Source organism: Mycteria americana, chromosome 9 (assembly GCF_035582795.1).
Source record: "Mycteria americana isolate JAX WOST 10 ecotype Jacksonville Zoo and Gardens chromosome 9, USCA_MyAme_1.0, whole genome shotgun sequence".
NCBI classification, from domain to species: domain Eukaryota; kingdom Metazoa; phylum Chordata; class Aves; order Ciconiiformes; family Ciconiidae; genus Mycteria; species Mycteria americana.
In genome coordinates this window covers 33,173,342-33,200,225 of record NC_134373.1, presented here as the reverse complement: position 1 = coordinate 33,200,225, position 26,884 = coordinate 33,173,342, and the positions used below count along the sequence as shown (strand labels likewise).

General features: G+C 46.5%; 1 protein-coding gene across 6 annotated transcripts in view; it reads left to right on the top strand.

Moving 5' to 3' along the window:
- SLC12A8 (solute carrier family 12 member 8) overlaps positions 1-26,884 on the top strand; it is a 59,437-nt gene that overhangs the window by 26,637 nt on the left and 5,916 nt on the right. For all 6 annotated transcript variants that reach the window (XM_075511877.1, XM_075511876.1, XM_075511873.1 and 3 more), the window contains 7 exons: positions 7,538-7,651; positions 13,910-13,997; positions 15,464-15,551; positions 18,721-18,867; positions 21,806-22,481; positions 23,352-23,449; positions 25,653-25,770. In XM_075511877.1, coding sequence (XP_075367992.1) covers positions 7,538-7,651; positions 13,910-13,997; positions 15,464-15,551; positions 18,721-18,867; positions 21,806-22,481; positions 23,352-23,449; positions 25,653-25,770 — 1,329 coding nt within the window. The remainder of the gene's footprint in view (positions 1-7,537; positions 7,652-13,909; positions 13,998-15,463; positions 15,552-18,720; positions 18,868-21,805; positions 22,482-23,351; positions 23,450-25,652; positions 25,771-26,884) is intronic.

The window sequence follows — 26,884 nt, the reverse complement described above, 5'->3', positions numbered from 1 at the left end:
GCCGGGGAGCTCCCGCGTCCCCCATCTCTCCGTGCCCTGGCAGCTCGAGCAAATGCTCTGCAGTCTTTCTGCACTGATCTGTCAGCGTGGCCACGTGCCATTGTGTTAATTGCGTAATAGCTGCGGTTTTATCACTGCATAATCATGGACCTGCATGTATTCAACACGAAAATTCCTCTCTATTTTTTCCCTTGCCTAGTTTAAGACTCCCAAAGCAGAAATGCTGAGGCTGTGGGAGCTGTCAGCAGGTAGGACGTGGCCCTGAGGACTGAGACAAACGCAAGGTATGATGTCATTTGTGACATACGGAGGGTGAATCTGCAGGGACAGGTATCGGAAGTCTTGTGTTTGCTCTTTTCCATCTGGGCTGCAAGTGCCCCGTCTCCAGCTCCGGAGCTGTGCTGCTGCCCACAAGTCCAGCACGGAGCAGATGTGCTCGTGGCTCGTAGGAAATGTGCGCTGATCCGTGCTGACTCACGTGGCACGCATGTTGCACTGGGGCTGCAGAAAAGGGCAACCCGGGTTTGGTGAATGTGGTCCCCTGGTAGATGAGTCCAGTGGTAGCTGTCAGGAGACAGGGGCATCCATCTCTTCAGTCCATCCCATCCTCCTCCAGCTCTGCTCTCCCGCAGCTCTGCTCTCCCGCAGCTCTTCTCTTTTCCTTCTCTTTCTTCCCAGTCTTCCAGCCAAACCTTGTATATCCAAAGGTGAAGCAGGAGATGTCCTGGAAGATGTTAAAACATTTTTGTATCCCCGTATGAGTTCAGCGAAGGTTGTGTTCATTCGCTGTACCTGCCTGCCAGCGCAGCTCTGCCTCTTAATGCGCTTTGCTTTCATGATTCACCAGTTCCCCCTCTCTTAGAGGACTGGGACTTTCTGGTGAAAATCCATTCATGAATCTCACAGGCCGAGTGTCAGCCCACAGCGAGTTGAGCAGTGGACTGGCAGCACGGAAAAACCACCATACTGTCCTCCCTCTACCTCCAGCGCTGCTTCCATCTCACTGTTTTCCTTCCCAACGTTTCCACATTTTTCTCATACATCTCTGCCTCCACCTGCCCTGTTCCTGGCTGGCAGCAGCAGGGCAACACCTGGGAGTAGCAAAGGTAGTGCTGGACTTGCCTGGGAAAAAATATTGGGAGGACCTTGGGAGCTGGAGCTGGGCGGTTGCAAAGGCACAGCTGCAGAAGCAGCCTGGCCTTGGAAGAGCATTGGAAACGTGATTGTTAATGTCGGTGTTAAACAAGCCCAAACACAGGAAGCCAAGCGTGTGCACGGAGGCGTGCGGAGGGATGGGGCTTGCGACTGCACCGCTTTGATTGATTTATTTTTTATTCTGTTGGGAAAGGTGATTCAAGTGTTATTCATGACCCTGGTGCCCTCTTCATGCCTCTTTGATGATGCCAATCCGCTGGAGAGGTGCACCGTTTTCAGTGACCTTCCTTGGGTGTGCTGCGTGGCGTTGCTGGGCTGTGGTTGCCGTCAGCCGGATGCACGTTGTTCTCCGGGACGTGTGAGTACCCACTTCGCTGGGGAAGCCCAGAGCCATCCGGAGCGTGGCTGCGTCAGCGCAGAGCATCGTTCGGAGCTGTTGTGTCAGAGGATCCTGTGCTGCTTGTTGCCTCAAATTAAATTTCAGCATTTGCTAGCGTGGGGGGGAACACAGAGATAAAAAGACCGTGGGGTTTGGATGACAGACATGGCTTTGCATCCATCTCTTCACATCCACAGTTTCTATGTGGATGGTTAATCCTGTGTATCTGCAATTGCACACTGAGATGCTGAAAAAAGTATTGCTGGTGGTGGTTTGGCATAAAAATGTTACTTCATTAAAGCCAGGCATGCCTGACTTTCCCTTGGCAAGTGAAGATGCTGTTCTTGTGTGATAGGCTATGGGTAGTAAGTATGTTTTGGTGAGTTTGGTGACCACCAGATCATCCACGGATGAACTACTTCTGCAGGCAGGGGAAGAATTATTATAGCAAGGGCTTTTGAATGGAGAATTTCACTCCTTCCCTGCTGTAGAGCACTTCAACCTAAGTAGAAATTAATCTGGTTTAGGCCACCCAACAGTCATCTGATAGACCGCAACTTCTGGGAGTTACCAACCTGACAGGGCTTGACTTGCCCGCTGGGGAGTTAACAGCTCAGAAGTCCTGGGCTTGTACCTTGCACTTGGCTAAGAGTTTGGAGAAGGAAAATGCAAGCATGTGGCTGGTGAGAAACTTTATCTTACTGCAGAGTTGTGTGTTTAGGTGAGGATGGCAGCTGTGGGACCACGCTGGGAGGACCATTCCTGTTTTCTCCACAGTGGTGTGCCCAGGTATCTCCAGCACCTGCACCAGGACCTCGCTCCGGGCGCGTGCTTGGACTGGTGTCCGAGGGGTACGACTGGATTTCGGAGCTTATGCCAGAAGGGTTTCAAGATGGAAGAAGAAATGGGAAAGAGAGAGAGAGGAGATAATTATGCCAAAGATATATAATTACTCTTTGGCTCTCTATGTCTTACATCACACAGGATCCTGAAAACTCTGGGGTCAGACCTGGGAAATGTGCTGCAAGACAAACACTTCCAGCTGTTCCTCTGAAAGCAAATCTCAGCAAGTACCTTCCTGGCGGGAACGTGTGGGCTTACTTGTTTAGGAAAAGAAAAAATCTCACCATTTCAAGCCTTCAGCATTCACCTTCGTAATTAAAATCTCTAATCACAAGCAGAGCGCAATACGTGACTGTCTTCTGGGAGCTGTTTCTTAAGGTGGTTTTCCATTTTTGCATTATTTAGCCCCTGCCTCGGTGCCAGGGTTTACTTAACCTTAAGCTTGTGAACAGGCTTATTGAATTTGGCCAAGACTTGACTAATCTGTAATGAACTCCAGGTTGCCTGGAACTTGGCAGCGCTGTTGTCCTCTGTGCCGTTGCATAATGGCCTGACCCCGCGTAACCACGGCTTCGCCTCGCGCCCCTTCTCCAACCTCCTTGAGTCCCGCTATGAAATCCGGGGCTTCATGGAGGGGCCGCCCTGCTAAGGGGTGTCCCAAGTGCCAAAAACCTCCTCAGCTGCTTTCCTCCTCTTCCACGGGGCGAGAGGTGGGAGAAAGTGCAAGAAAAGCTCAAACGTGGAAACCAGGTGGGGCGGAGGGGGGATGCAGTGGTGGCAACCAGGTGAAGGCTGGTACCTCCTCCCAAGCATCCGTGGTGGCTGGGGGGACATGAGAATCCTGGCCATCCTCCTCCTCCTCCGCCTGCATCGGGCTGATGTGCAGCCCCCTGTGCTCCCCCAATGCTTGTGAATGGAGGATGCTCATCCTGGAAGCTCTTCCACTTGAAGCTTGCTAGGTGGTTTTTATTGTTTATTACATCATTTTAATAAGGGCAACTGGAAGGACTTAATTTGTCAACAATCACAGGAATGATTCAGATGTTGCTCTAAGTAAATTTCCCCCCCCCATTGTTTATTTACTTCAGCTCAGCCACTTGAGAAACCCATTATTTGCCTGCTCCTTATTGAGTATCTAATGATGAAAATAAATTGTTATCGCTCTTTATTGTGCATTTCCCATAAGGCTGACACGGCACAGAGAAGGAGTTGGGTTCTTTCCTTCTAGCATGACAGTGGGAAGATTGTTTATAGCACTTCAATTCCAGCCCTCTGCAAGCCAACCGAGAGCAGGATCATTAAAGGCAGGATTTAGAGGCTGTGGGGTTGCATAAATTAATTGAAAGCAAAATTTGTCAGGCAAACATTTTGTAATGAGTGAGGAGGGAGGAATCTGGCTTGGATCTCATGTACCCAGCAGTAAGCTGGAGGAAGAGATCCTCTTACAAAAAAAAAAAAAAAAATTAATAAAATGATCTTGCCTTGTTTGGAGATCAGAGAGCCAAATATAGACCCTATCGCGTTTCCTTCCCTCCTCCTTCCGAAGCTCGTCCTTTTGAAGTGCACTTTCAATGGGATGTGGATAATTGACTCTGTGAACAACCGACCAAGTGCTCTGTTGGTTTAACCGATTGGTCTCAGTTGCTGATTCCTGTTTTGTTTTGGATGATTTTCAGCCCAATTGCCCCGTCAGCTACAATTAGTCCCATTAATATGACAGCTGAAAGGTCACAGATGACTCGCTCCGGTCGCAGGCATGAGGGCAGCCAGGAGATGCTCACAGCGTGTTGTTCTCAGCTCCGCGGTCGCGTGCCGATAGCTTGCTTAAATTGATGGCGGTTGCAAATCTTGGTGTAAAACAGATCAAAAGGGATGTGCGATTTGCTTCATGGGAGGGTGATTGACTGAGAAATGAGGTTGCAATAACAAGTAACATTTGGATGAACTTTTCTTTCATGAGACAAGAAAGCTCCTGGTTCTGTATAAAGGGGAAATGTGGAATGGCTGGGTTTCCTCTCGCCTGCCAGAGCCGCGAGGAAAGGAAGCAGAAATGGGATAGAGTCGTAGGCACATCCTGTGGCTCTTTCAGCAAATCCACGGCTATCATTTGCTGTGGTTCCAATGGCATCTGCCATGGTTTCAGGCTTTGTCTCTTCCACCCAGGATTTACACTTAGGGGAATAAAGTAGGAAAAGGATCAGCAGGCGAATGGATGGAGCACAAGGGATCGTTTGGCATCTTAGGATTCACAGAGGTCAGATGCACACAGGTGCAGGTCAGACATCGGACTCATGGGTCTCATGGTCTCTCTTTGGCCATGGTATGGCCAAAATGGTATCACAGAAAATGTAGTCTGGTTGTATACTTGGCCTTTTGTATGTGAAAGGAGACCTAGGGCACCCAAAGTGCTTGGATCAGCCCATTGTTGAATTATAGAGCTCCAAAACTCGGTTGGAAGACCCCAGTTGGAGATGCTTCACTCGCAAAGCAGGACGCTTGTGCCCGGTGAGGTTCTGCAAGGGTCTGGTTTTGGTTTGGTGTTATTTGGTATCTTCCTTAACTGCTTGGATGATGGAAAAGAGAATACACAGATTCAATTTGCAGGTGACCCCCAGGTGGGAAGGGGTCGCAGCAGCCTGGCTGAGAGGGTCAGACTTCCAGATGACCTTGCACAAGCTGGGGAAGTGGTGTGACAAGGACAATTTGTGGTTGATGAAGACAAACATGAAGTTTTACAGCCTGGCAGAAACTGTTGACTGTGCCAGTGCAGGATGGGGACTGTTTCCAGTAGGTGAAAGGATGCTATTAAAAAATGCAAATAGCTTATGGATCAGGCAAGAAATAGCATCATGAACTTCAAACAGGGTGATTTTGGTTAGACAGTAGGGGAAACCTAAATGATAAAGACAGGAAAATATGAGAGTAAACCATCAAGAGAGGCTAGAGTCCACTTCACAGGAGATTTTTAGGAATTGGTGGGGCAAACTTTTGTCAAGAGTGACGTAGATATATTTGCTGCTGCTGCTGTGAAGCACAGGTTGGAGAAGGTCTGCAGATCTCCTTGGGGTGAGATGAATATTTTGCCCACTCCGTTTGTTTTACTAATGAAACATTAACATTTCTACGAGGAGCACATACTTTGTGAAAAATCCCTTGGCCAGGGACTGAAATTTTCCTCAAGCAGTTTGGTGGGAGCTTTGCAGCCAGCCCACTTGCCGTGCCGTCACGGGCACGAATTCCAGTTGAAGGTGAAGGAGCTCAGCTCAGGTCTGGTCTTGCGGGAACGTACAGCCTACACAAATCCCCCCTTTATTTCTCCAGAAGCTGCACTTTCTGCAGACATCTGTGAGGTCCAGAGGTCAGCGTGTTGCGCTGAGCTTATTCCCTTTAAATCTCATCTGGGACTTGTTCCTGGTGAAGATAGCTGGTGCTTTTAAAAAGCCTAGCAGCAGGAGACCTCTTCTATCAGTGTGTTTCCATCCATGTTTGGGCGACACAATGAATGCAGATGTAGTAGGAAACTTCTGATTATCAATAGGATTTTTCTGTGGCAACTTCAAAGCTCTGTGGTTAGTTATATTCTGAGACTTTAAATGGATATGTCTTGTGTTCAGCGCTCTGATTTAATTTTCCGGTTTAATCTATTGTCCAAACATCATTAATGCTGTCTTTGAGGCATGGGACAGTTTTGATGGAGTCTTTTTTTAATTTCTGGCCATCACCCTGTGCAGCCATAAACAACATCCTGCCTGCTAATGAGAAAATTCAAGTTATTGCAGTCACATGTCTTGTGGAAATAGATTGTAGTGGCAGGAGAAAAAAAGGAACAGACTTTGCTCACCTCCCACCCCCAGCTGGCATGAGCATTTGGATTACTGACGGGGAGGAGAAGTTTCCACAGATTAAGATACTCCATTAAAAAGCAGTGTTGCCTGTTGAAACTGAAATTATTAATTTCATAGACGTATCATTAATTCCTTAACCTGCTTTCATGAGTTATCTTTTCTACCCATAAGCATCTAAAACCTTTCCTAATTAATGCCCTACTGGCACGTCAGCTGTCGGGCTCAACTATTCCTAACAAATCCAGGTTTGTGGAAGAATTTGACCTGTCCTTCCAGTGTGAAGTGAGGGAGCAGGATCCTCCATTACATACCCAGTAAACCAGTTGCATGGCATCGATATCCTACCCATTGCTTTCCCCTCTCTCCTATCTTTTGTAAAACTTTTTATTTGGAAAGTAAAACTTGTGTGCGTGTGACCTTGGAAAGACTTGGCAGAAGTCGGCGTGGGGAGCGGGGCACAGCCCAAGGTCTTGGCATTTGCTCCTTGTTGCGCCATGAGAAACATCTGCAGAAGATTTGGGAGGGGGGCGGCTGGTGGTGGTGCACAGCCCCATGTGCAGCCCTGTTTTGGAGATGACAACACAGCAACAGGAGAGCAATGGCATCAGGAGGGTAAGTGCACAACGCGGCAGTGGGCGGTTTTAGAGCACCTTGTTCCTTCTCCACTGGGAAACCCATCTTGTAGGGGAAAGCCCACCCTGCAACAAACTGGCTTTATTGGCTCTGGGCTCTTTGGCAACCAGTGTATAAACTGGTTAGCAGCTTCACAGCATGGGCACATCGCAGATCTTGTCTGTGCAGGAGCTTGACTGGCAGAAACACAGAATTGGGGTATGGTGTGAGGGCATGCTCAGGGATGCGGTTGTCTTATGGCAGCATAATTTTGCTCTATTTGGAAAGAGGATTAAAGTGGCATGGATAAATAAGTATAAATATTAGCTGATCCCTGCAGCCAGCTTTCCTCCGTGGACAGGTTTTACAGGAAGATGTCCAGCTTGCTCGTAGACAGGACTCGATATAGATGATCCGTGTTCTGGCTTGCTGACAGCCGCCCAGCCTGGTGGTGCCTCTCAACGTGCTGGCCCGCACCGCTGCACCTTTCCCTGGCATTTGCACCCTTGTAACCACACTGACCTCTTCTCTGCCTTCTCCCCCCGATAAATTAGTTAACGTTCATCCTTTCAAACTATCCCTGGAAACAGCCGCTGCCGTCGCAGGTGTTTAGAGGACGGGTGGTCGCCGAGAGCAGGCCGGAGGGTCTCCTGCAGTCCCTGCGGTTTCTGAGGTTCTCCTCTCGCCCTCTGTGTCTTCGCAGAGCACGGCTTCGTCGGCTACTCCGAAGAGCTTATGTTCAACAACACACTGCCGGACTACAGCCAGGGGGAGTCCTTCTTCACCGTTTTTGGAGTGTTTTTCCCAGCTGCCACAGGTGCCGTAAGTTTTATCCTCCCCGTCTTTCCCTCCACAGCCACATCTTGGCGATGAGCAGAAGCAAGGGGAGTTCCTCTGGGCTGCGAGGCGAGGCGAGGCGAGCGGGACCGCATTCGGCCGTAGCAGGCTCATGCGATCGATTCAAAACGTTCAGGCTTTCCTCCGGCGTCTCAAATTTTGCACGCTCCTGTCCTGTTCACTTGAATGTGCTCTTCTGTCTCTCTGTGGTCAGAAACTGCTGGTCAGCTCTATGGGTTGATGTGGTGGTGTAAATCCTTCCCTGCTAAAGACAAGGCTCAGGCACTGATCTTGGCCAATGCTGTCAGGCCACAAGGTATCAAGCCTTTTTAAAAGTGGTGATCAAGATTTGTCTTATTAGATAAGGCTTATGACTTGATTGCAGTGGGAGGGTGGGAAGAGCACAGGAGGGCTTTCCCTCCGTCCATACTGCGGGCGGGTGGCCGAGCTGGGCTGATGCCATCGCTCATGATGCTGACCCACCACTCTCTGCACGGTGTCACGGATGCATCTTTGCATGTCAGCAGAGCTCACATTTATGAGCTTAATTGGATGCTTTCGTGTTATTCATTCCCTTAAACTGCCAGGAAGATCCATGTCCCCTTTCCAAAGCTGGCAGTCTCCAGTGGGAATGAAATAACTATCATTTGGAGTTACAATACCTTTTGTTGATGCTGGGTTTTTTAAGCTATAAAAAGTACCAATTATAAGCAGTTTCCATAGCAATGAATCCTTGGATTACAGAATGAATTTTCAGAGGATTAGCTCTAAACAACTCGCTGGAAGTTGTTCGCAGAATTGCTGCGGTACAGGGAGACAAACTAAAGGGTTTTGTGAAACAGATGGGACTGGAGGAATGGTCTGGCAGCAGAAGAAATCACTTTGTTGGGTGCACCTAGTGCAGGACTTCACATTTTCCCATGCTGTCACCTCCAGCCTGTGCTCCTGCTCCGGCCCAGCACCATCCCCAGCTGGTACCTGCTGGGACTCCCGCAGTGACCCGGCCAAAGCACTGGAAGCAAAATCTTGTGCTTTAAGATGCATCAGAAATCTGGGGAGAGTTTCAGTGAAACAATACGTTGTTTAGTTTTGAGGGGTTACTTCGAGCCAGTTTGAAACATTTCTGTGACCCACAGCAATGTTCTGTTTATCTTTTATTATTGAACCTTGTGTTTAATCTTTTTAATTTTTAGCATATGCTAGTTTACAGTCTAAGATGCTGTTTTGATAACGAAGTTTTTTTAAAAAAATGCTTAAGAAATTGTGAAATGAGATGGTTGGGCCTTTCTGAGACAAAATGTTCCCCTTTGAAGTGAAACTATTTTGATCTCTTCAGAATAAGCTCTTTATTCACCCTCCAAAATGGTTATCTGAATTCAACTCGTTGAAGTTCGGTCTCTGGGATGTACGGAAAAGTGGTTTTAAGTTGCCCATTTCCACCAGAAATAGCAGTGAAACTGAAACTGCAGAAATACAGGCTGGTGAGCAAAGAGGGGCAGCCACTTTGGGAAGGGGGAGTGGGACCTGCAGGGGGACCCTGGCCGGGACCGAAGGGGCAGGAGGAGCCGCTGCCTTGGCCAGGGCACTGCAGCCAAGGATGGTCGTCCCAGCCTTTTGTAGACCGGTAGCAACATGCTGCCTTCTACGAGCATCCTTCTTTGATCGTCTTGCTGCAGGTCCGGTTGTTTTCTCCGTTTCTCTGTATTGGTACAACTCCAGCAACGTGAGTGAAGTTAGCCCGATCTTACAGTTGAGCGGTGTTAAGCGGAGGCTGGTCCATTTGCTTCCTGGGTACTAGCTGTTTAAACCATTTCAGCTGGATGTGCAGTGCAGCTGGCCTTATTCCCCCAAGTTTGTCATTTGATAATAGAGAAGTAGCTGAGCGATCCAAAACATACATCTAGAGCTGGCCTCAATGGAAGTGCATGGGCACGGAAGACTCAAATTTGCCAGCTTCCATCAAAAAGACTAACGTACTTGCTACAGAAGATCTGAGCATACCCCTGTAGAGATTCTGTGCATTAACCAGGTTTTTTTCTGCATGTTTGTAAATACCTTCTTCATGCACATGTTTTGCTGCCGTGTTGTGATACCCAAACACCCAGCTACCCATCTAGCCAGGGCTCTGCACGGGGAAGGAGTCTCGGTAGCTGCCTGCCCATGTTCAACTCCTAGGACTGCACAGCGACAGTAGCAGCAGCCATGCAACCATCAATGCAGCTTTAAAATGAAGTTAAATGCCATTTCTGTTGTGCAGAGAACGTTTTCCTTTTTCTACTAAATCCCCAAGCTTTTCTGTCTAATGAAAGAAGTGTGTTGTCATGTGATACAAGCAAGTAAGACAACGTTTGAAGTGGCGTTAGTGGAAAATATCGTGCTGAAACCAGTTCTGAAATAAACCATATTTGGCACTTGCAAAATGACAGCAAATAGATTTAGAAGTTTTGGGCTAAGTTATCAGATGATGTAAACTGGCACAACTCCATTGAAGTCTATGGAGAGGTGCCATCTTACATCAGTGGAGAATTTGGCCCTTTTAAAAAATTAGCTACAACTCTTATCTAAGATTTTCCATTCTTCATCTCTTGGGTGAAGGAAAAAAAAACTTTTTATATTTTATAGTAAATTTGTTGGAAAATGCAATGGGTGTTTGCAAGCAGTCATATCTACAGTTACAAACCATAGCTAGTGAGTTAGAAACTGGAGCTGGTCGAGCTGATGGTTGTGTCTAACGTACAATGTAGGTGGTCCCCTCGTGCACGTATCCACCGCCTGGATGATGCCCAGGACAGGATTACGCTGGGAATAGCAGCAATGTACAGACTGTCTCAGCCGTAATTTCCTGGCTGAGTTGACCGTGTTTTCATGCTTCCTTGTCCAGAAGCTTTGTCATTATCTGCTGCTCTCTGAGATAATAGCCAGTGTGGAAAATCCAGCCTCCTATCTCGCTGAAACAGAGAAGTGGATAATTTTCTCCATGGACAATCTGCAGATATGATTGCTTGAGTTCAGAAGGGATTGGCCATTTCCCTAGGGCCGGGTCTTTGTCTGGAGGAAGGAACGTCCCAACTTCTCTACGTCGTTGAATTTTATATGCAAGTGTAGGGTTTTTCTTCTCCTGAATAGCTAGAGTCTCTGAAAAGGCTGTTTGTGGCTACTCGCAAATCAGATCAGTTCCCTGGCAGAGGGTGACCGAAGCTATGGATGGTGGAGATTGTTTAGTTTGTTTTGAAAATTAATCAGGTTGTCTCTTCATTGAAAAGTGGGGTGGTTAGTCTGCTGCTCGCAAAAGACCTTCTCAGTACTGCTCTTTGGCAGCTGTCATCTTGTCTGGAAAATTACTTTTTGGGTGGTGGTGGAGAGGTGGCTTTAGCATTGTCCATGCTTCTGTACTACCAGATTGTCCATCCTTCTGTACTGCTCAGGTCTGAGGCATAGTTGCAGCACGGAGGAGATGGCTTTTGGCCTCAGTGGCTGAGAATATCCTTGTTGGTTCCTTCGGTGGTGGCCTTGGCTTTTGGCAGTGGAAGCCATGAGACTGTGGTGACCTCCTGGGGGTCCTGACAGAAGCTAATGGTGTGCACTGACCTGGGCTGACCCCTCGTTGCTGCCAGGCAGGAGGTCAGTCATCGATCGCAAGATCCCGTTTATGTGGGCTCTGGCAGGTCATCTCCTGGCTGCTCCTGAATATGCATGCGTCTGTGAGAGGGAGGCAATGAGGCGGCCGGGGCTGTGCAGTCATCGTTGCACAGATGACTCACATGCCTTCAACTTTTTTCATACCGAGTCCAGAAAATGCCATGTTGGTGTTTCCCCAGCGCTTTTCTGAGGTAGGAGTTTGGATGAGGAAGAGGTGAGTCAAGCTCAAGCTGGGAGATGTCGAGGTGGTGCCAGATGTTTGGGAAACTTGGCCAAGAGGCACATGAGATTAACACCTGTCCTTCTGACAATAGTTTGCTCCCTTTGGAAGAAAAATTCAGAGTATTCTCAGCTTTCTGCTTTGCCCCTGAATTGCAAAGTCACTGAAGAGTGCTTCATAGCAGGTTCATTTAGCATGATGTTTGTGACCATTTCCATGGACTTCTGCCTTCCTAACTTTTCTCACCTCCAGCTAAGCCTATTGCATAGCTGTTTAAAAGGAGCAGTGCTTGAACAGCGCTTGGAAGCTTTATCTAGGGAAAAGCATACCAGTTAACGGGCTTTTAACAGTGCTGTTCAGAAGTACGTCCACAGAATAGTCTTCCAGGAGAAAATTAAGAACTCATTTTGATTTGTAATGTTTTTGGTATGGTGTCAAGGATTCAAATCTGGTCTGAATCTGGAAGACAGCTCTTCCAGGAGCTGAGGAATGCCAGGAGCCCATGGGGACTGTTGGGGCTCTGGCTCTGTGGTGGAGAGGAGGACAGAAAAAAGTGGCTGCTGGGTGGGATGATCAAGGGGGGGAAAAAAGAGATGATCAAGGAAAAAATATTAATAATAAATAAATAAAGCCCTGGGTGCTTAGCCGATGTGTTTGGCAACATGTGAGAGTCTTGTGCTCATTAACGTGCTATCATCACGGCAGCACAGCGAGGAGAGGAAGTGTTATGATTCCCATCTAGCAGATGGGGAGATGGAGCTATGAAGACGCACAGCAAAGCCTGGGATGGAGCAGGGAGATGAGTCCCTGTTCCCCGATTAGCAACCCAACCGTTGCTCCCTGTTGGCAGTCCGTCGGTGGCCATGCAAGGTCTGTAGGGAAGGCACCCATCCAGCTGAGCTGGGTTTGTCCCCTTTACCCTGGGATTTGTCCCACAGCTCCTGTCTACCCTTCATCTTGGGAGAAAACACTCCCAAGCAGCAGTCAGTGTTTGAGCTTTAAAATGCAATGGGTTGTTGCTGATTTAGAGATGTAGTCACTCAGATTTGCAGCCTCAGAGACTGACTTTGTCATTCCTGTGCCCTCTGAAAATGAGGACTGACTGCTGGACTTGGCAGCCGAGTGGCAGACTGACGCGCGGTCGGTCCCCTGCTGCCGGGGCTGGCAGATGCTGCGAGCGCCGTGGCGTTGGCATCCTCCTCCTCATTGTTGTTCTGTGGTGATCTCAGCCCGGCTCCCAGGGACCGTCCCATGAGCGCTGCTGGCTGGCACCTGGCCCACGCGTCCTTATGAAGACGTTAGTCTGACATCCAAGGGGTGGGACAGTGATGGGCAGAAGTTAGTGTCTTAAAGAGGCTCTTCTGTCTTGCCTTCAAATTGTCCAAATTCTCATCAGGATTCTAAATCACGGATTATTATTATTTTTTTTTTAATAGCAGATATCTGAAGTCTTCCAGGAAAAGTTTTGGGATAATTTCATGAAAAAAAGTTGTGTTTTCTTGCCAAGTCTGGTATGACTCTTTCTTCAACTGTGGGCAAAGTCTCATAACCTATTTGTACCTCAGGTTCCTAGCCTCAACGTGGAGATCCTGTGCTCCATCCTGTTTCCCTTTCTTGTGTCTTTAGATGGTAATTTTTTAGGCTAAGGACTGTCCCTGATTGTACAATACCCTGTACTCTGGCCTAAAATAACAGTTCAGTACATTATTCTTAGTCCTACCATGTGTTTTCTACGTGACGCTGGGACAATCACTTGCCCTCTCAGCGCTTCTGTTTTCCTATCTGCAAAGTAGAGATAATGCCTACTTCCAAAGCAGATCCCTTGGCTGGAAGGTGCCACCTACGTGCTGAGCACTGTTATTCCCTCTGCTAAATGCGTGTGTGATCGTCATTAAGCACGGACAGGACAGGCCGTTTTGTAACGGCGGTTGTCCCCCATGAATGCAGGGACCTGTAATGGATCTGGTCTGCGGGGGTAGTACCACCTGCTGAATGCGCTGCCGTGATGAACGGTAGCATTTTTCTTTTCAACAATTGGACAGCATTGTCTTCTGTGAGGTTTGCATTCAGATAAGATGGGGTTTGTTCAGATTTTTTTTTTTTTTTTTTTTTTTTTTTTTCTTTTTCCTTCCCCCCAGCATTGTTCAGACTGGACAAAGGGTTCTTTGTAGACATGTTAGTGGTGGCTTGCTTCTGTTACAGACATGAACAGTTTCTTACCAAGTATTCGTGTGTGTGGAAGTGCAATGAAGTGATATGGTTACTGTTCTGAAGCAATCAATTAACTGATTGATTAAACTATATTACATATTATAATATGTATTATATATGCTATAACTTAGATTAACTCTAAATTGCATTTATATCTACAAAATACAGGTGTGATGGCTGGGTTCAATATGAGCGGAGATCTCCAGAAGCCTGCTACCAACATCCCCCTGGGGTCTCTGGCCGCTATTGGCACCTCGTAAGTCACAGATTGGGGAAAATTGACTCTTTGGAGACTGCCCTGGATGTGACCAATCCATTTCATATTCCCATCAACCTTTTATTACTCGGCCATCTGGAAAATTAAAGTCTGGCTCACATTCAAATTATCATCCATTACCACCACCTACTCTGGGTGGGTTAGAGAAGAGGTTCATTAACGCGGATGTAATCAGTCCGTCCTCCGCCGGATAGGATGTGTGCTGGTGCTAGCGCGGTTGTGCTGCTGCAGCCCGGCTGTCCCAGAGCGGGATGCAAAGTTCTCGAAGGCTTGGGGTGCGTGATTTTCTCACTTATTGCTGTTGATTTCAAAGTGCTTGCTTTTTCTATATAAATAGAAAATATAAAAAACATATATACAAAAATATAATTTTTATTATTGGGAAAATGGGGCCAAGACAGGTGAGATGACCTACCCCCCTGCAAGGCCAGGGGAACGCGGGAGCCCTGCATCCCCGAGCAGTGCTCTCCCCCAGGAAATGCTGCTTTCCAGAAGTAAAATACTGTTACATATTAAAAAAAACCTCAGTAGGTTTTCCTGCATGCTTTCATTGCCACCTAAATTGCTTTTGAAATTACTACTTTTAATTGCGTAGCAAGGGTCAGACAGAAAGGAAGGATCTTCAGAATTCAGAGGGAAATTGGTGCTTGTTTTAAGTGAGGGGATTCCACAGGACACAGAAGTATCACGGATGGATGGATGTGGTCATTCACATCTCTGCTGTCTGGGCTTTGCAGACAGACTAGCTTATCCCTCCACCTGAGTACTGGAAAGGCCAGAGACACCAGAGGAGGATCACGACTGAGGTTGTAGAGCAGGCTGGCTGCGGTGCTTAACGTTACTGCCAGGTGAGGGGACCTGCGTACCTGCAGAATCACAGAATGCTTTGGGTTGGAAGGGACCTTTGAAGGTCATCTAGTCCAACCCCCCTGCAATGAGCAGAGGCATCTTCAACTAGATCAGGTTGCTCAGAGCCCCGTCCATCCTGACCGTGAATGTTTCCAGGAATGGAGCATCTACCAACCTCTCTGGGCAACCTGTGCCAGTGCCTCACCACCCTCATCGTAAAAAATTTCTTCCTTATATCTAGTCTGAATCTACCTTCGTTCAGTTTAAAACCATTATGCCTTGTCCTATCGCTACAGGCCCTACTAAAAAGTCTGTCCCCAGGGCTGGGTTATTCCCCGCATGTACACATCAAGAGTACAGGTAGCTTCACCCTCAGGGGTACCGTACAGTCACGCCGCAGCTGTCCCTCGTACGTTGTAAGTAACGTGGACCGGTGTTAAATTTAGCCCTGAGGCTAAATCATGCAGGAACAGCCCATGCAGAGTGATTGAAGACCCAACTTGTGGATACGTGACTGTCTCCTGGCTCTGCTAACGGGCAGAATTCCTAATGGTCTTGTCTTGCTGGAAAAAAAAAATTATTTTTATTGTTTGCAGGTGGTTTCTGTACATGGTCTTTGTTTTTTTGCTGGGAGCCGTTTGCACCCGTCAGTCACTCCGCTATGACTTCATGATAGCAGAGAAGGTAACTTGTTCAAATAGCCCAGCGTGGTTTTATATCATGGTGCTTTCGGGCTGCCATCTGCCTCACTGAATGCTTGAATGTTCCAAAAGCCTAAGGAATTTGTTCCCTCATTGAAATGATTTGCAACGGGGAAATCCCTCATTGAAATTCAGGGGGATTTCCCCATTGCAAATCTCAGTGTACAATTGATTTGAATAGCTTTGCATTCACCAGCATATCCAGTAATGCTGAACCTTGGCATAATGACCCGGCAATAGCTTTAAGAGCTAAAATATGCTAATGTGGTCTAATGATAAATGCTGTATTTTATTCAATGTATCCTTTCTCGTTGGTGAAAGCTTAGACCAAATTGAAATCTCTAAAGAACCCCACTGCTTATCTTTACTAAGTCAAGCGAAGCTTACATTTCCATATCTAGCGGGCTGTAATTGCAGGGCGAGCAATAGGATTATTAAACTCGAGACATTCCACATGGGTGTATATACATGAGGGAGGTTTGTAGTGTTACCGGCAATGAACCTTATCATTGCAGGCCTTTAAAAAGAGAGCAAAAGCTTTTGGTGTGTGCCATTGTCTTACTTTAAATGGGATACGGAAGGGCTAATTTTCTGTTATTCAGCATTATCCAAAATCATTGGTTCACCGTATTTGACAGTATTTCTTGTGATTAATTTAAAATTGAGATGTTTGATTTGATTTATAACATGGTTTTAATCTAAAATATCAATTTGAAACTCTGGCTTTGTTTTCTTTCTAAGTAATTGTAGCTCTAGATTTCCTCCAGCCCCCAAAATAAACTCCAAATTATTGGTGGGGCTCCTGCCACTTCCCGCTAAGGTAAAAAATCATCTCTGTTTCAGGGGAAAAAAGAATGAGCCTGCCTTCTTTAAGGCAACGTCTTTGTATGTCAATGATTTAGTGGGTGAAAAGTACAGTAACTAAAAGAATTGGCTTTAAATGAGTCAGCTGAAGAGAAAGAGATTGTTAAAGCTGTGGTTTAACTTCAAAACCCTTGGGGGGGTGGGGGGGCGAATGAAAAATCTCCCAGTAAAGAATGTGAAGATATTTAATAATGTAAAATATAAACAAACCAACCCTCAAAAAAGCAAATTCCGTTTTCTTTGCCCTGGTACGGAACAAAACAATGGTGCAATCCCAATATTTATGTTGCTTCCTTGAGTTATGACAAGCTGCTTTAGATTTTAATGACTGACTTTGGGGAGAGGGAGGGGGGAGAGATCCAAACATCCAAACTCTCCCTTTCTGTCACTCACAGGTGAGCGAATGCTTGGCTGCTTTTCTCCCTTACAATACTTGTTTGGCTTTTTAAACATAAAAATGAGATTCAGTAATTTCACTTCTAATGAGCTCGAAGTGCCAATTTCTTACAACGGATTCACACTCTCCGTGCTCAAAACCCCCAGCAAACCCTTTCATCAGCCTCGCTGAAAAGGACTCTTCCCCTCTAACCCTGATTTGAATGTCAAGTAGTGCATTTAAATGCAAGCATTTTTGGCAGCTAAAATAATATATGATGTCTGGCACAACTGATTGTTTCTTCCAAGTATTTCTCAGAGGAGAGCAGGATTAGAGGAGAGGGAAGGGAAGATTCCCCATCGAGTGTCTGTCCGTTGGTGTAATGGAAGCTGATATCTGCTCGTCTTTGCCTCAGGTTTCTTCTGTCCCACAAGATAAAATTCACAAGGCCAAGTGGAGTTTCATGGGGAAAAGAAATGTGGTAGGAAGTTTGTATGGTTCTGGACCACAACATCAATTTTACATGCCTTCCCCAAACAGCAAGCATTTTATGGCTTTTTACCCAATCTCCTTTTTGCTGCGTGCAGGTTTCATAGATGAGGAAAAGGCAGATGTAGCTTGAATCATCTTTAGCCATGTAAATTTTTGTAATTCCTTCTAATAAAGCATGTGCCACCTGACTTCAACAGGGGCAGAAGCTGGGAAGACCCATGTTCATTTAGACCTTGTTTTCCACGAGAGGAGGGGTGGGAGCAAAGGACATGTGGGATGCAGGGGACCTGCATTTGGTGACGTCCTCTGCCACGATGTCTGTCTGCACCTCCAGCAGCTTGCTTCAGTGGAGTATGGGCAGAACGGATCTGGACCAAAATTTAGGGTTTTTCTCCCTGCCTGGCCTTTGTGCTGGTGTTACCCCCCATGCCTTGCCTTCCTCTGCGGCTGGCTGCTGGCTGTCAGACTCGTGTGGTCTTGCAGGACTTGGGGACGGCTCAGGTGACCCTAGACCTTAGTCTCCTTGGCTGTGTCTGCCCACATCCTTACACCGTGGTACCAGGAGCGCTCCCATTTCAAAGCATTCTTGCACAGTGTTTGTTTTGTGGGGTTTTGCGTATTTGGGTGGGTTTTTTTTAGATATGCTGCCTGTGCTTGCAGCTCTTGACAGTGGGGACCTGTGCAGGGGGACCCCAGTCCTCGCTTCTGTGTGATGGACCATGAGCTGCCCTCCTTTCCCTCCACACCTGCAGGAGATGCTCCCCGTTTGAAAGGCGCTCACTAGAAACCCAGCCTTGTTAGCACTGTGGCTTTAAAGATTTTTTTAAGTTTCATGTTAGCCAAAGGAAATTATCTTCTCATTGAAGACAGGAAAATAAGGTCATTGTATTATATCCTTTGGAGCGTATTTTTTGAGATGCCATTTGTTTAAGTGGCAATTTTGATTTGGTTTTACTGTGGATTTTCTTTCAGGATTGGTTTTCCCTCTGGGACACAGGGGTTTGTCTTCCTGTTTTGGATAGTTGGAAGCCTGGGCAGCTTTTCCTGTATGATGTGCTCTGTATATAAGTGATCTCTCCTGAAATAAACTCACTTCCAGTTACTTAAGGGAAATCTAATAGCTGCTGCTTTGCTGCAATTGCTCCAAGTGACAAAGAATTTCTTGGATATGAGCTTGTCAAATGGCTCTGTCGGTACAGGATGTTCAGTATTAAATTACTTTTATGGAATAATTTTCCTGTATTAATTGTTTGCACTTTATACCACAGATCAGTTAAATTGCTGCTTTCCCAGGGCTCGCTATGTTCATTTAGCAATGTTACAAAATATATGTGATCTCTTAAAATACATGTATTTAAGACTGCTCAGGCGTCTTTAAAGAGCAATATAATCAACTTTGCGTTCTCTCCGCTTCCTCCAGGTATCCTTGGTGGGTTTCTTGTTTTTGCTAGGGCTGTACATCTCGTCCCTGGCCTCCTGCATGGGAGGGCTGTACGGAGCGCCCAGGATCCTGCAGTGCATCGCCCAGGAGAACGTGATCCCCATGCTCGCCTTCCTTGGACATGGGGTTAGTCGTCCTTTCTCTGAGATTGCTGTCAAACCTTCGCCCGAAGGAAAACTAGTGATTTAAGAAGCCAGGATTTCTGCGTGTCTGGAGGGTGAGATGGGGGATGTATGAAATGCAAGGAGGCGAAGGCTCAGGGTCTGGTACCCTATGCATAGGTAGAAAAGCCAGGAAATAGGTGGGTTTATTAAAAAACCAAGAGCCCAGCTGCCTGCGGTCCTTTCCCTGCCTGTCCCCTGTGCCGCACCGCCTCTGCCCCGAGCCCTCCGCACCACAGGAGCCCTCCGCACCGCAGGAGCAGCCCTGCTTCGCCCCAGCATCTCGCTCACCCGCCTCTGCACCCCTGCCCTGGGGCCGTCTGTCCTGCTCCTGCCCTTCCTGGGCTGCCCTCGGTCCCCTCCCTCCCTCGCACCCACTTCTTCGAGATGTCCCCGGTAAAACGGCTGCTTATGATATAACTTTGCCTGCGGGGTGTTTTTTGCAAACGCCTTATCTACGCTGGTGCTGATCCTAATCATGACCGAGGGAGGTACCTAGCTCTTCTCTGCCCTCCTGTCCAGGGCAGGGGCCTGAAGCTTTTGTCCAAGCACTTGGTGAAATGGATGGTAACTGCCTCTTTATCTTCTTTTCTTTTTTTTTCTTCTTCTTTCCTGCACATTTTCTTCGAGCTGTTCCTGTCCTCTTTGGTAACCTCATAGCTGAGTACGTGACTAGTTGTGGTGCTGTGGGTGCAGTCTGCGGGCACTGGAGAAGAGGACACTGCTTTGTAAGATAAGGTGCCTTTTGGACACTGTAAAATAAAAACGAAGAATAGATTTGAAAGGTTAAGTTAGGGGGTTGCTAAGCTTTAGATATGCTTTGAAACAAAGCCTTGCTTTGAATATGACAAGAGGCTTTTTCCTGTCCCTCACAAATAATCCTCATTCACATGAGTTGTTCTACTGAGATCAGTCAAAGCACCAGTCACTAAGGACTCTGTAGTCTTGGGCTATACATTCAGAGCAAACTATTTTTTATAGTTTTCCCTTCTTCTAAACAGGGAGAACATAATTCCGTCCCTCTCAATAACCTGCAGTACCTAACTGCCTGTACCGAGTGGCTGGAAGAACCTTACCATGTTTTGCTCCTTCAGAGCAGCTTGTCAATACAGAAAAATATTTTACAATGTTGGTATTTATTAATGGGTTAAAATATTTCAATGTTTTATAAGTATAATAATTTTCTATCCTTTCTTTTATGTTCCTCAAAGTAATTTTCTAAAATTAAAGTCATAATAATAGCAATAATAATAATAAATAATAATCATTATAGAGGAAGCAGGAACAGTAACGACAGCAAAAACTTCCAGCTCCTGAAGGCAGTTGTCAGGTGATCCCAGAACAGGCTGTTCCGTGCTTGGCAATCCTTGTGAAATTCTCAGTGATTTAGCAAAGTTGACTGCAAAGTTGATTCCCTCTCTTCTCTGATAGTTTTCTGTCTTTCTGTCAAATTTTCTGTTCTGAACTCTGTCTGGGCAGAGTGCCATGATGGGAAGGGCTCAAAACGAGGTGAGAAATCAAAGGCAGATCACTTTTCCCCTTCCTTCTCTCTGCCACCTTGAAAATTGTCTAGATTTGGTTTATGGAGGTTAATAAATTTAGTTTGTCCTTGCCAATCTGTTCCACAGCAGTTCTTTTCCGTGGTTGAAGTCACCATAACCCCAGCTGATGGGAAGGACACGAGTGTTTTCTGTAGAGTTAAACCCAAGCCAGAGCATCCTGAGATCGTCCCATCTCTTCCCCATCTCAGTACATCTTTCTGATACCTAAGATGCTCTCTGGGTACCTTGTTTCTTTGTCCCCAAGACATATTTCTGTTTCATTGTGAAAAGGCGTAAGGTCCAGAACCGGTCCCCTTTTCTATTAATAAATAAGAGTAGAGGAAATAGAAGTAGTTTCCATTTGAGCTGTGTGTTTATTAAAGAAGCACATGAAGTAAGTGAAAACCTAAGATATTTTGTAAGGTATCTTGTAAGATATTTTTCCAGTGAGGTCTTTAAGCAGCCTGCACAGGCTTCTCGGGTACCTAAACGGCAAGACAGTGCCTGGTCCAAGGAAGGGCACGTTCGACCTGGGATTAAAGTTCATGAGCTGATGGCTCAAGTCTTTCCATCCCCCATGCCCTTTGCTTTGTCTCTCTTTTTATCCTCCTCTCCCTGCCTTCACCCCACCCCGAAGAGAAGAGCAGGCGGTGTTTCTCCTGGCTGCCTGCCTTCCTGACGCGTGCCCGGCATCGCTGGGGGATGACTCCCGCCGCCCAGCGCCCTCGGCTGCCTAACCTCTCTGGACGGATGCAGCTTGGGTGGATGAAAGGAGGGAAGCCCCAAGTGCAGAGGCTCAGCAGACCATGGGTTTAGCTCAGCCTCGTGTCAGGGCAGGGCCAGAAGCCGTCGATGGGAAGGTGGCACTGCTCCATGCAGGCAGAGCTTCCCTGACTGCGTCTGGCAGTCGAAGCCTTTCCAACAAGAGCGTGCAGGAGCCTTTTGGGTAGGCAGCGATGCGGAGTCCTGTAGAGAAATTAGAGACGAACAGTTAACTCTAATTAACATGTCTTATTGCCAGACTTCCCATAAGCCCCACAAATATCTCTGAAGGTTGATTGCTGCTTTAATTACATTGTTTTACCACAGAGATACGGAGTGAGAGTGGATGAATTTTCCAAAGACAAAGCTTGAGTAAGGCTCAGAGGTGAGGTGGGAGCTCAGCAGCTTTTGGCTTCCAGCCTGTTCTTTAATTTATTAAGCAGGTGGGCCTCTGCTTGCACATGCACGCATGTATTTCATGACTAAGGGTACTGCAGACCGCCCAGGTAGCCACCCATGGCAGCTGAGCAAGTGGGGAATCCTCAAGGCGAGGTTCATGGTTATTAATTTAAATGTAAGTTTGTTTTATTTATGAACTAGAAAGGACCCAACAAGACTCCAGTGGCTGCAATTTGCTTAACCAGTCTCATCACCATGGCTTTCATCTTCACTGGGCAAGTGAACATTCTTGCTCCCATAGTCACCATCAACTTCATGTTGACGTATATTGCTGTAGACTATTCCTATTTCTCGGTCTCCTTGAGCTACAATGTTCAGCAGAAACCTCATGAGACCCAGATGGAAAATGCTAGACCTGCTCACTCTTCCCAGCCTTTAATTTTCAACAAGCCCTCCAGCCAGGCAGCAGATGGAGTAATTCAAAGCAGATCAAACGGCACCTTGCTGGAATTCACAAAAGACATGGACCAACTTTTTAAACCATTTCTTAGCGAGCCAAGTACTTGCAAAAAAGGAGGAGCCGAGAATGTAACCCAAAAGGTCAAACAAAAGAAGGCAAAGAAGCCAGCCAAGCAGACGTTACAAGACAGCTTTCTCCTGGACCTCCGTCACGATGCTCCCCTGGCTCAGCATGGCTGGGATGAGACTGTGGAACCCCACAATGAGAGCCGGCAGGACCTGGCTGAGCAGGGCTGTCAGCGTGACGTGGGTCCGTGCCCATCACCGGCTGCGGATGCCCAGCAGACACCCAGGCTGCTGGAGCGGGGGGAGCAGCTCTGCAGCGAAGTGCCGGCACTCCCCGGCCAGAGGGGAGAAGGTAAGGGCTGTAGGAGATGGACATCTCCGTGCTCACGGGGGAATAGTTTATAACCTTGGTCCTTCCGGTGCTTTCCTGAAGGCAGGCGTGAAACTAGCTTTATATGGGGCTGTCATTTGGTGATTCATAGCAATAATATCATTTATTCCAGGTGAGGGTAGAGTTCATCGCAATGCATTACAGGAGAAGTTCCAATGCAATTTCCTATGGAAGATTAATCACAGGAAAGCAGGCAGGACTATATTTAGTGTAGGGTTGTTTACTATATACTCATTATTCTACACGTGCACGCTTAACGCTGTGCCCTAAAAAGGTTTTGAGTGTATCTTGGGGTTTACTTCATCCTGGTGCAGGGTAGGAGGGGTGGAGCCGTGCGAGTCTAAAACTCAGGCTGTCCAAATGCAGTGGTCCCCATGCCACAGGTGGAGCCTGTAATTCAACATCCACAGCTAAGAGTCTGAATTTGTTTTGTTGGCGACGTGGGTATTTGATACCGCCTGCTTGCTTGGAGTTTGTCGTCTCAGTGCTGGAGTGTTTTATCAGCATTAGTCAATAAAGCTTCATAAACCCCTCTGAGGGAGAAAAGTATTATTTCTCTTTTTTCACAAATAGGGAAACTGAGGAAGAGATAGGCAGATGTGGCCTTCAAATGGACTCAGTGCCAGAGTTGGCAACTTTTTTTTTTTCTTGCACTATTTTTCTTTTTTAATTTTAGAGGTTTTGGTTTAACTCTGCCATACCCAGCTGTCAGCTGGAATTTCTGCTTTGGTTTTCTGGAATCTGGTAATGTAAAGTAGGAGAAAAAAACCACAATATATCTCCTTTCTAATGTCTCTTCTTTTTTTTTTTTTTATTTCTTTTTTTCTGTAGAATCATCTATAAAGCAACAAAATCCAGAGCTGGGAATTCAGCAAAAAGCAGAATCCTTCTACTCCAAATTCTGCAATCACTGGGTCTCCCTTGCTGGTGTAAGTAATTTTCTTTTATTTTGAGCACAAGTTTGTGATTGTAGAAAACAGAAGGAAGTTCATCACTTACTGCAGTGTAAATACACTCCAGTACTTTAAAACGGCTTTTGATTCTAGTATCCCAGATACCTGAATTAAGTACTCAAGGTACTATGCATCCAGCAGTTCAAATTCAGAGAAAGCCAGATGGCACATTCATTAAAAAATACAAATACAGATACAAATTCTGGCATCTTAGGACTTTAGAGATGCATGGCTGGCTGGGAAAAAAACAGTGTTCCTCTTTTCACTGTGTGCCAGCCTGATTTTTCTTGCCCTGGGATGGAGAGAGACATCAGCTTCAAAGCTGTGTTGCTTTTCGTTATGAGCCAGGTCCTGCAAGCCCGGGGTGGGGTTTCATTAGTGCTGACCTCCTGATAACAGCAGCCCAGCTGTGAAATTCCACCTTTTGAGGGAGGAAAGTGGAGCATTCCTCCAGCACGTTACTTTAAAGAATAAATAACTTTTCAATAGCTTCTGTCTCAAGCCACTGAGGAGTTTAGGTCATTTAAATTCATCTTGGGAAGATGGATTAATGGGCAGATGACAGGGAAAGCGTCAGATATGCATAATGAATGACCCATATGGCTTTGCTACACGGACGGGGATTTCATAGCTGTGTGTAAAATGTAACAAGCCCACTCGAACAACGCACCAAACCCTTTTAGTTTAATCCTCAGATGGAGTTTGATACCTACTCTTCAAATTCGCTGCTGCTGCTGCCAGCAGCCAGCTCCTGGCAAGGGGTCCCGCCGGATTGCAGTGCCGGGGTGGGATGGATGTGGAGGCTCCTCTCCGCAATGACTTCTTTAGGAGGCTGCACCCTGATGCTGTCTCGGGGCTCGGTAGCTAACGTGGCTCCCAAGGGCGCGTCATCGCGGAGCGGTCAGCTCCCTGCCTTCACGGGGGAATTTGCTTCTGATGACTGACGTGTTCGTTAAAGCAGATTTGGTTTCCTGTCAATAGTCAGACTTGGGAGGAGCAGAGCTGAGAAAGGATCAACAATGCAAAATAAAATCACAGAAGCAAAAATCAGATGCATTTATTCATCCTGGCTCCTTTCCTGTCTGCCCTCTCTCTTCGAGCTTCACCGATCGTGTCAGTCTGGACTCATTTTGCTCTTTCTTTGCATGCTGTCCCTTGCTGCTCCTACCCTGATCCACAAAGATGCTACCCCTGCCCCCGTTCATATGCCTCTTGAGCCAAATCTACCTCCTGAGGTGGTGAGCCTCTGGATATTCCTCTTGGAGTAGCCCAAGCAAAGACCTGAGGTCCACGCTGCCTCTAGGACTCAGGGTACCTTACTGAAAGCTACCTCCATGCTGCTGAAGATGACACTGTAAACTTGTGCTGTCCCTCCTTTTAACAGTGAGACCAAACGAGGTTCCTTATAACATGGGAACCTCATTACCAAGAAACTTCAGCCATGCCATACCCAAATCTTTTCAGATAACACTGGGTGGAAATGCTCTGTGTGTGGCCAAAAGCCATGCACCATGGAGTGTTTTGCAGGCAGGAGGTGACGTGGTTCCCCAGGGGTCCTGCTGCACCACCGTCCTCAGCCACTGATGCCCAAGAGCATCCATCCACCCATGTGGTTGCAACTGGCATCCATCCTCCCACAGGCAGGACCTGGGTTGTGCAGCAGGTCCTGGGCAAGGAGAGCCTCTGTTGCATCCCCATCCTGGGGCATCATCAGGAGGGAAGACACCTAAAAGGAAGCACTCGCTGGGGTAATGCCAAGTGGCTGCATCCTGGGTCCTGACTATGCACATCTCTTGTAAAGTACTCCTGAGAAAGCTGCAGGTGCGGAGATGCCATTGAAGCACTGTTTTTCCAGGAATTTAAAGCCAAGATGCAGAATTTCTGGAAAAAAAAAAAACCAAAACCCAGTTGTTGGTGCTCTCATAACAACTTTAAAGCTCCTGCACTGCCTCAGTTATTAAAGAGTTTTCATTGGAGTTGCAAAGCATGCTGATCTTGCAAGGCTGAAGAACAAGTTGTTGACCTGGTGTGAGGCTGTGTCTGAGGTGAGTAGTCCTTCCCGGGCAGTGCAAGGAGGTCAACGCAGCCGCTGGGCTTTGCAGAAAAAGGACTGTCAGCTTGTCATCAACGTGTTATCTTACGGACTCTGGGGTAACCCCAAACCTTGTCTTCCCGACAGGCGATCGTGTCCCTCATCATAATGTTTGTCATTCAGTGGATCTACACCCTTGTCAGCCTGGGTGCAGCGGTTATTCTGTATTTCTACATCGGCCAAGTGAGCCCGGGACTCCCCCTTGGTGAGTATTTTTTTTCTGTATTATTAAATCTACTTAAAAATTCATTAAGCTTTAATTTAACTTAATTAGGAATCGAGACTCTTGTGTTTAATATGCAGGTGACACAGTGAATGATGAGGTTTTGTTTCATTGCTAGTTTTAATAAATTTTCTCTCTGGCTCTTTAATTTTATATTGGATTCTAACTGCAACTAGCATGAGTTTGATAGCTTGAACGTTGTGCTTATTCCTTTAATATATTGTACTTTAAATGGCAAAACCAGATACTAATACTAAGACTTAAGAGGGATGGCAGATTGTAAATGTATCACACCAATGAGAAAAAACTGCCGTAAATACGTTTTAATAAACTTAATTAATCAATCTGAACCCACCTGAGAAAATCTTAATGAAAATGGGAATTATGATGAGTATCTCATTAAATCTCAGCATTCATAACTGCAGAACAAGAGAGCCTTTTGATTCCAGAATTAAACAGGTTGAATATGTTGGGAACATAATCTGGGAAAATACTCTTAATGCAGAGGGCATTAGAAAGGTCTGCGCATGTGATCAGCTTAAACAAGTTCAAAATTAAACAGTGAAGCACATTCAGGAAGCAGCTCATGAGAGCCTACAGCTCCTTGGCATGGCCGCAGGAGGGGTGTGCATTGTGTCTCTGAAGGGAGAGGGTGATATGCGTGCAGTGTGCGCGTACTCACGTATTTATGCATAAATACATACGTAGGTGCATGCATGCATAAGTACCTGCACGTGTGTACATGCAATTTTTTGTCCAAGATGAGAAAAGTCAAAAGAACCTGAGTTCATGTCTTCTAAGCAATGCAGAAATAGCTACCCGGGTTTATTTAGGTGAAAGATTATTAGCCACTAGGTAAGTAGGTACTAGATTTCAGAAACCCAAACGATGAGAAACCAAAAACCAGTTGTCACTCGGTAATGATCAAAACATCGCTCAGCAATGCTTCTCTTCCTACTCTGATGGATTTCTTTTCTATTTATCTGGATGGGATAGTAGAAAAGAGCTGAGATTGTGGATAGTACTTGCTAATTTGCATCTTTTGAACTATATCTACATTTTAACAAAGTTTTTTATATATTAAACGTATATTAAA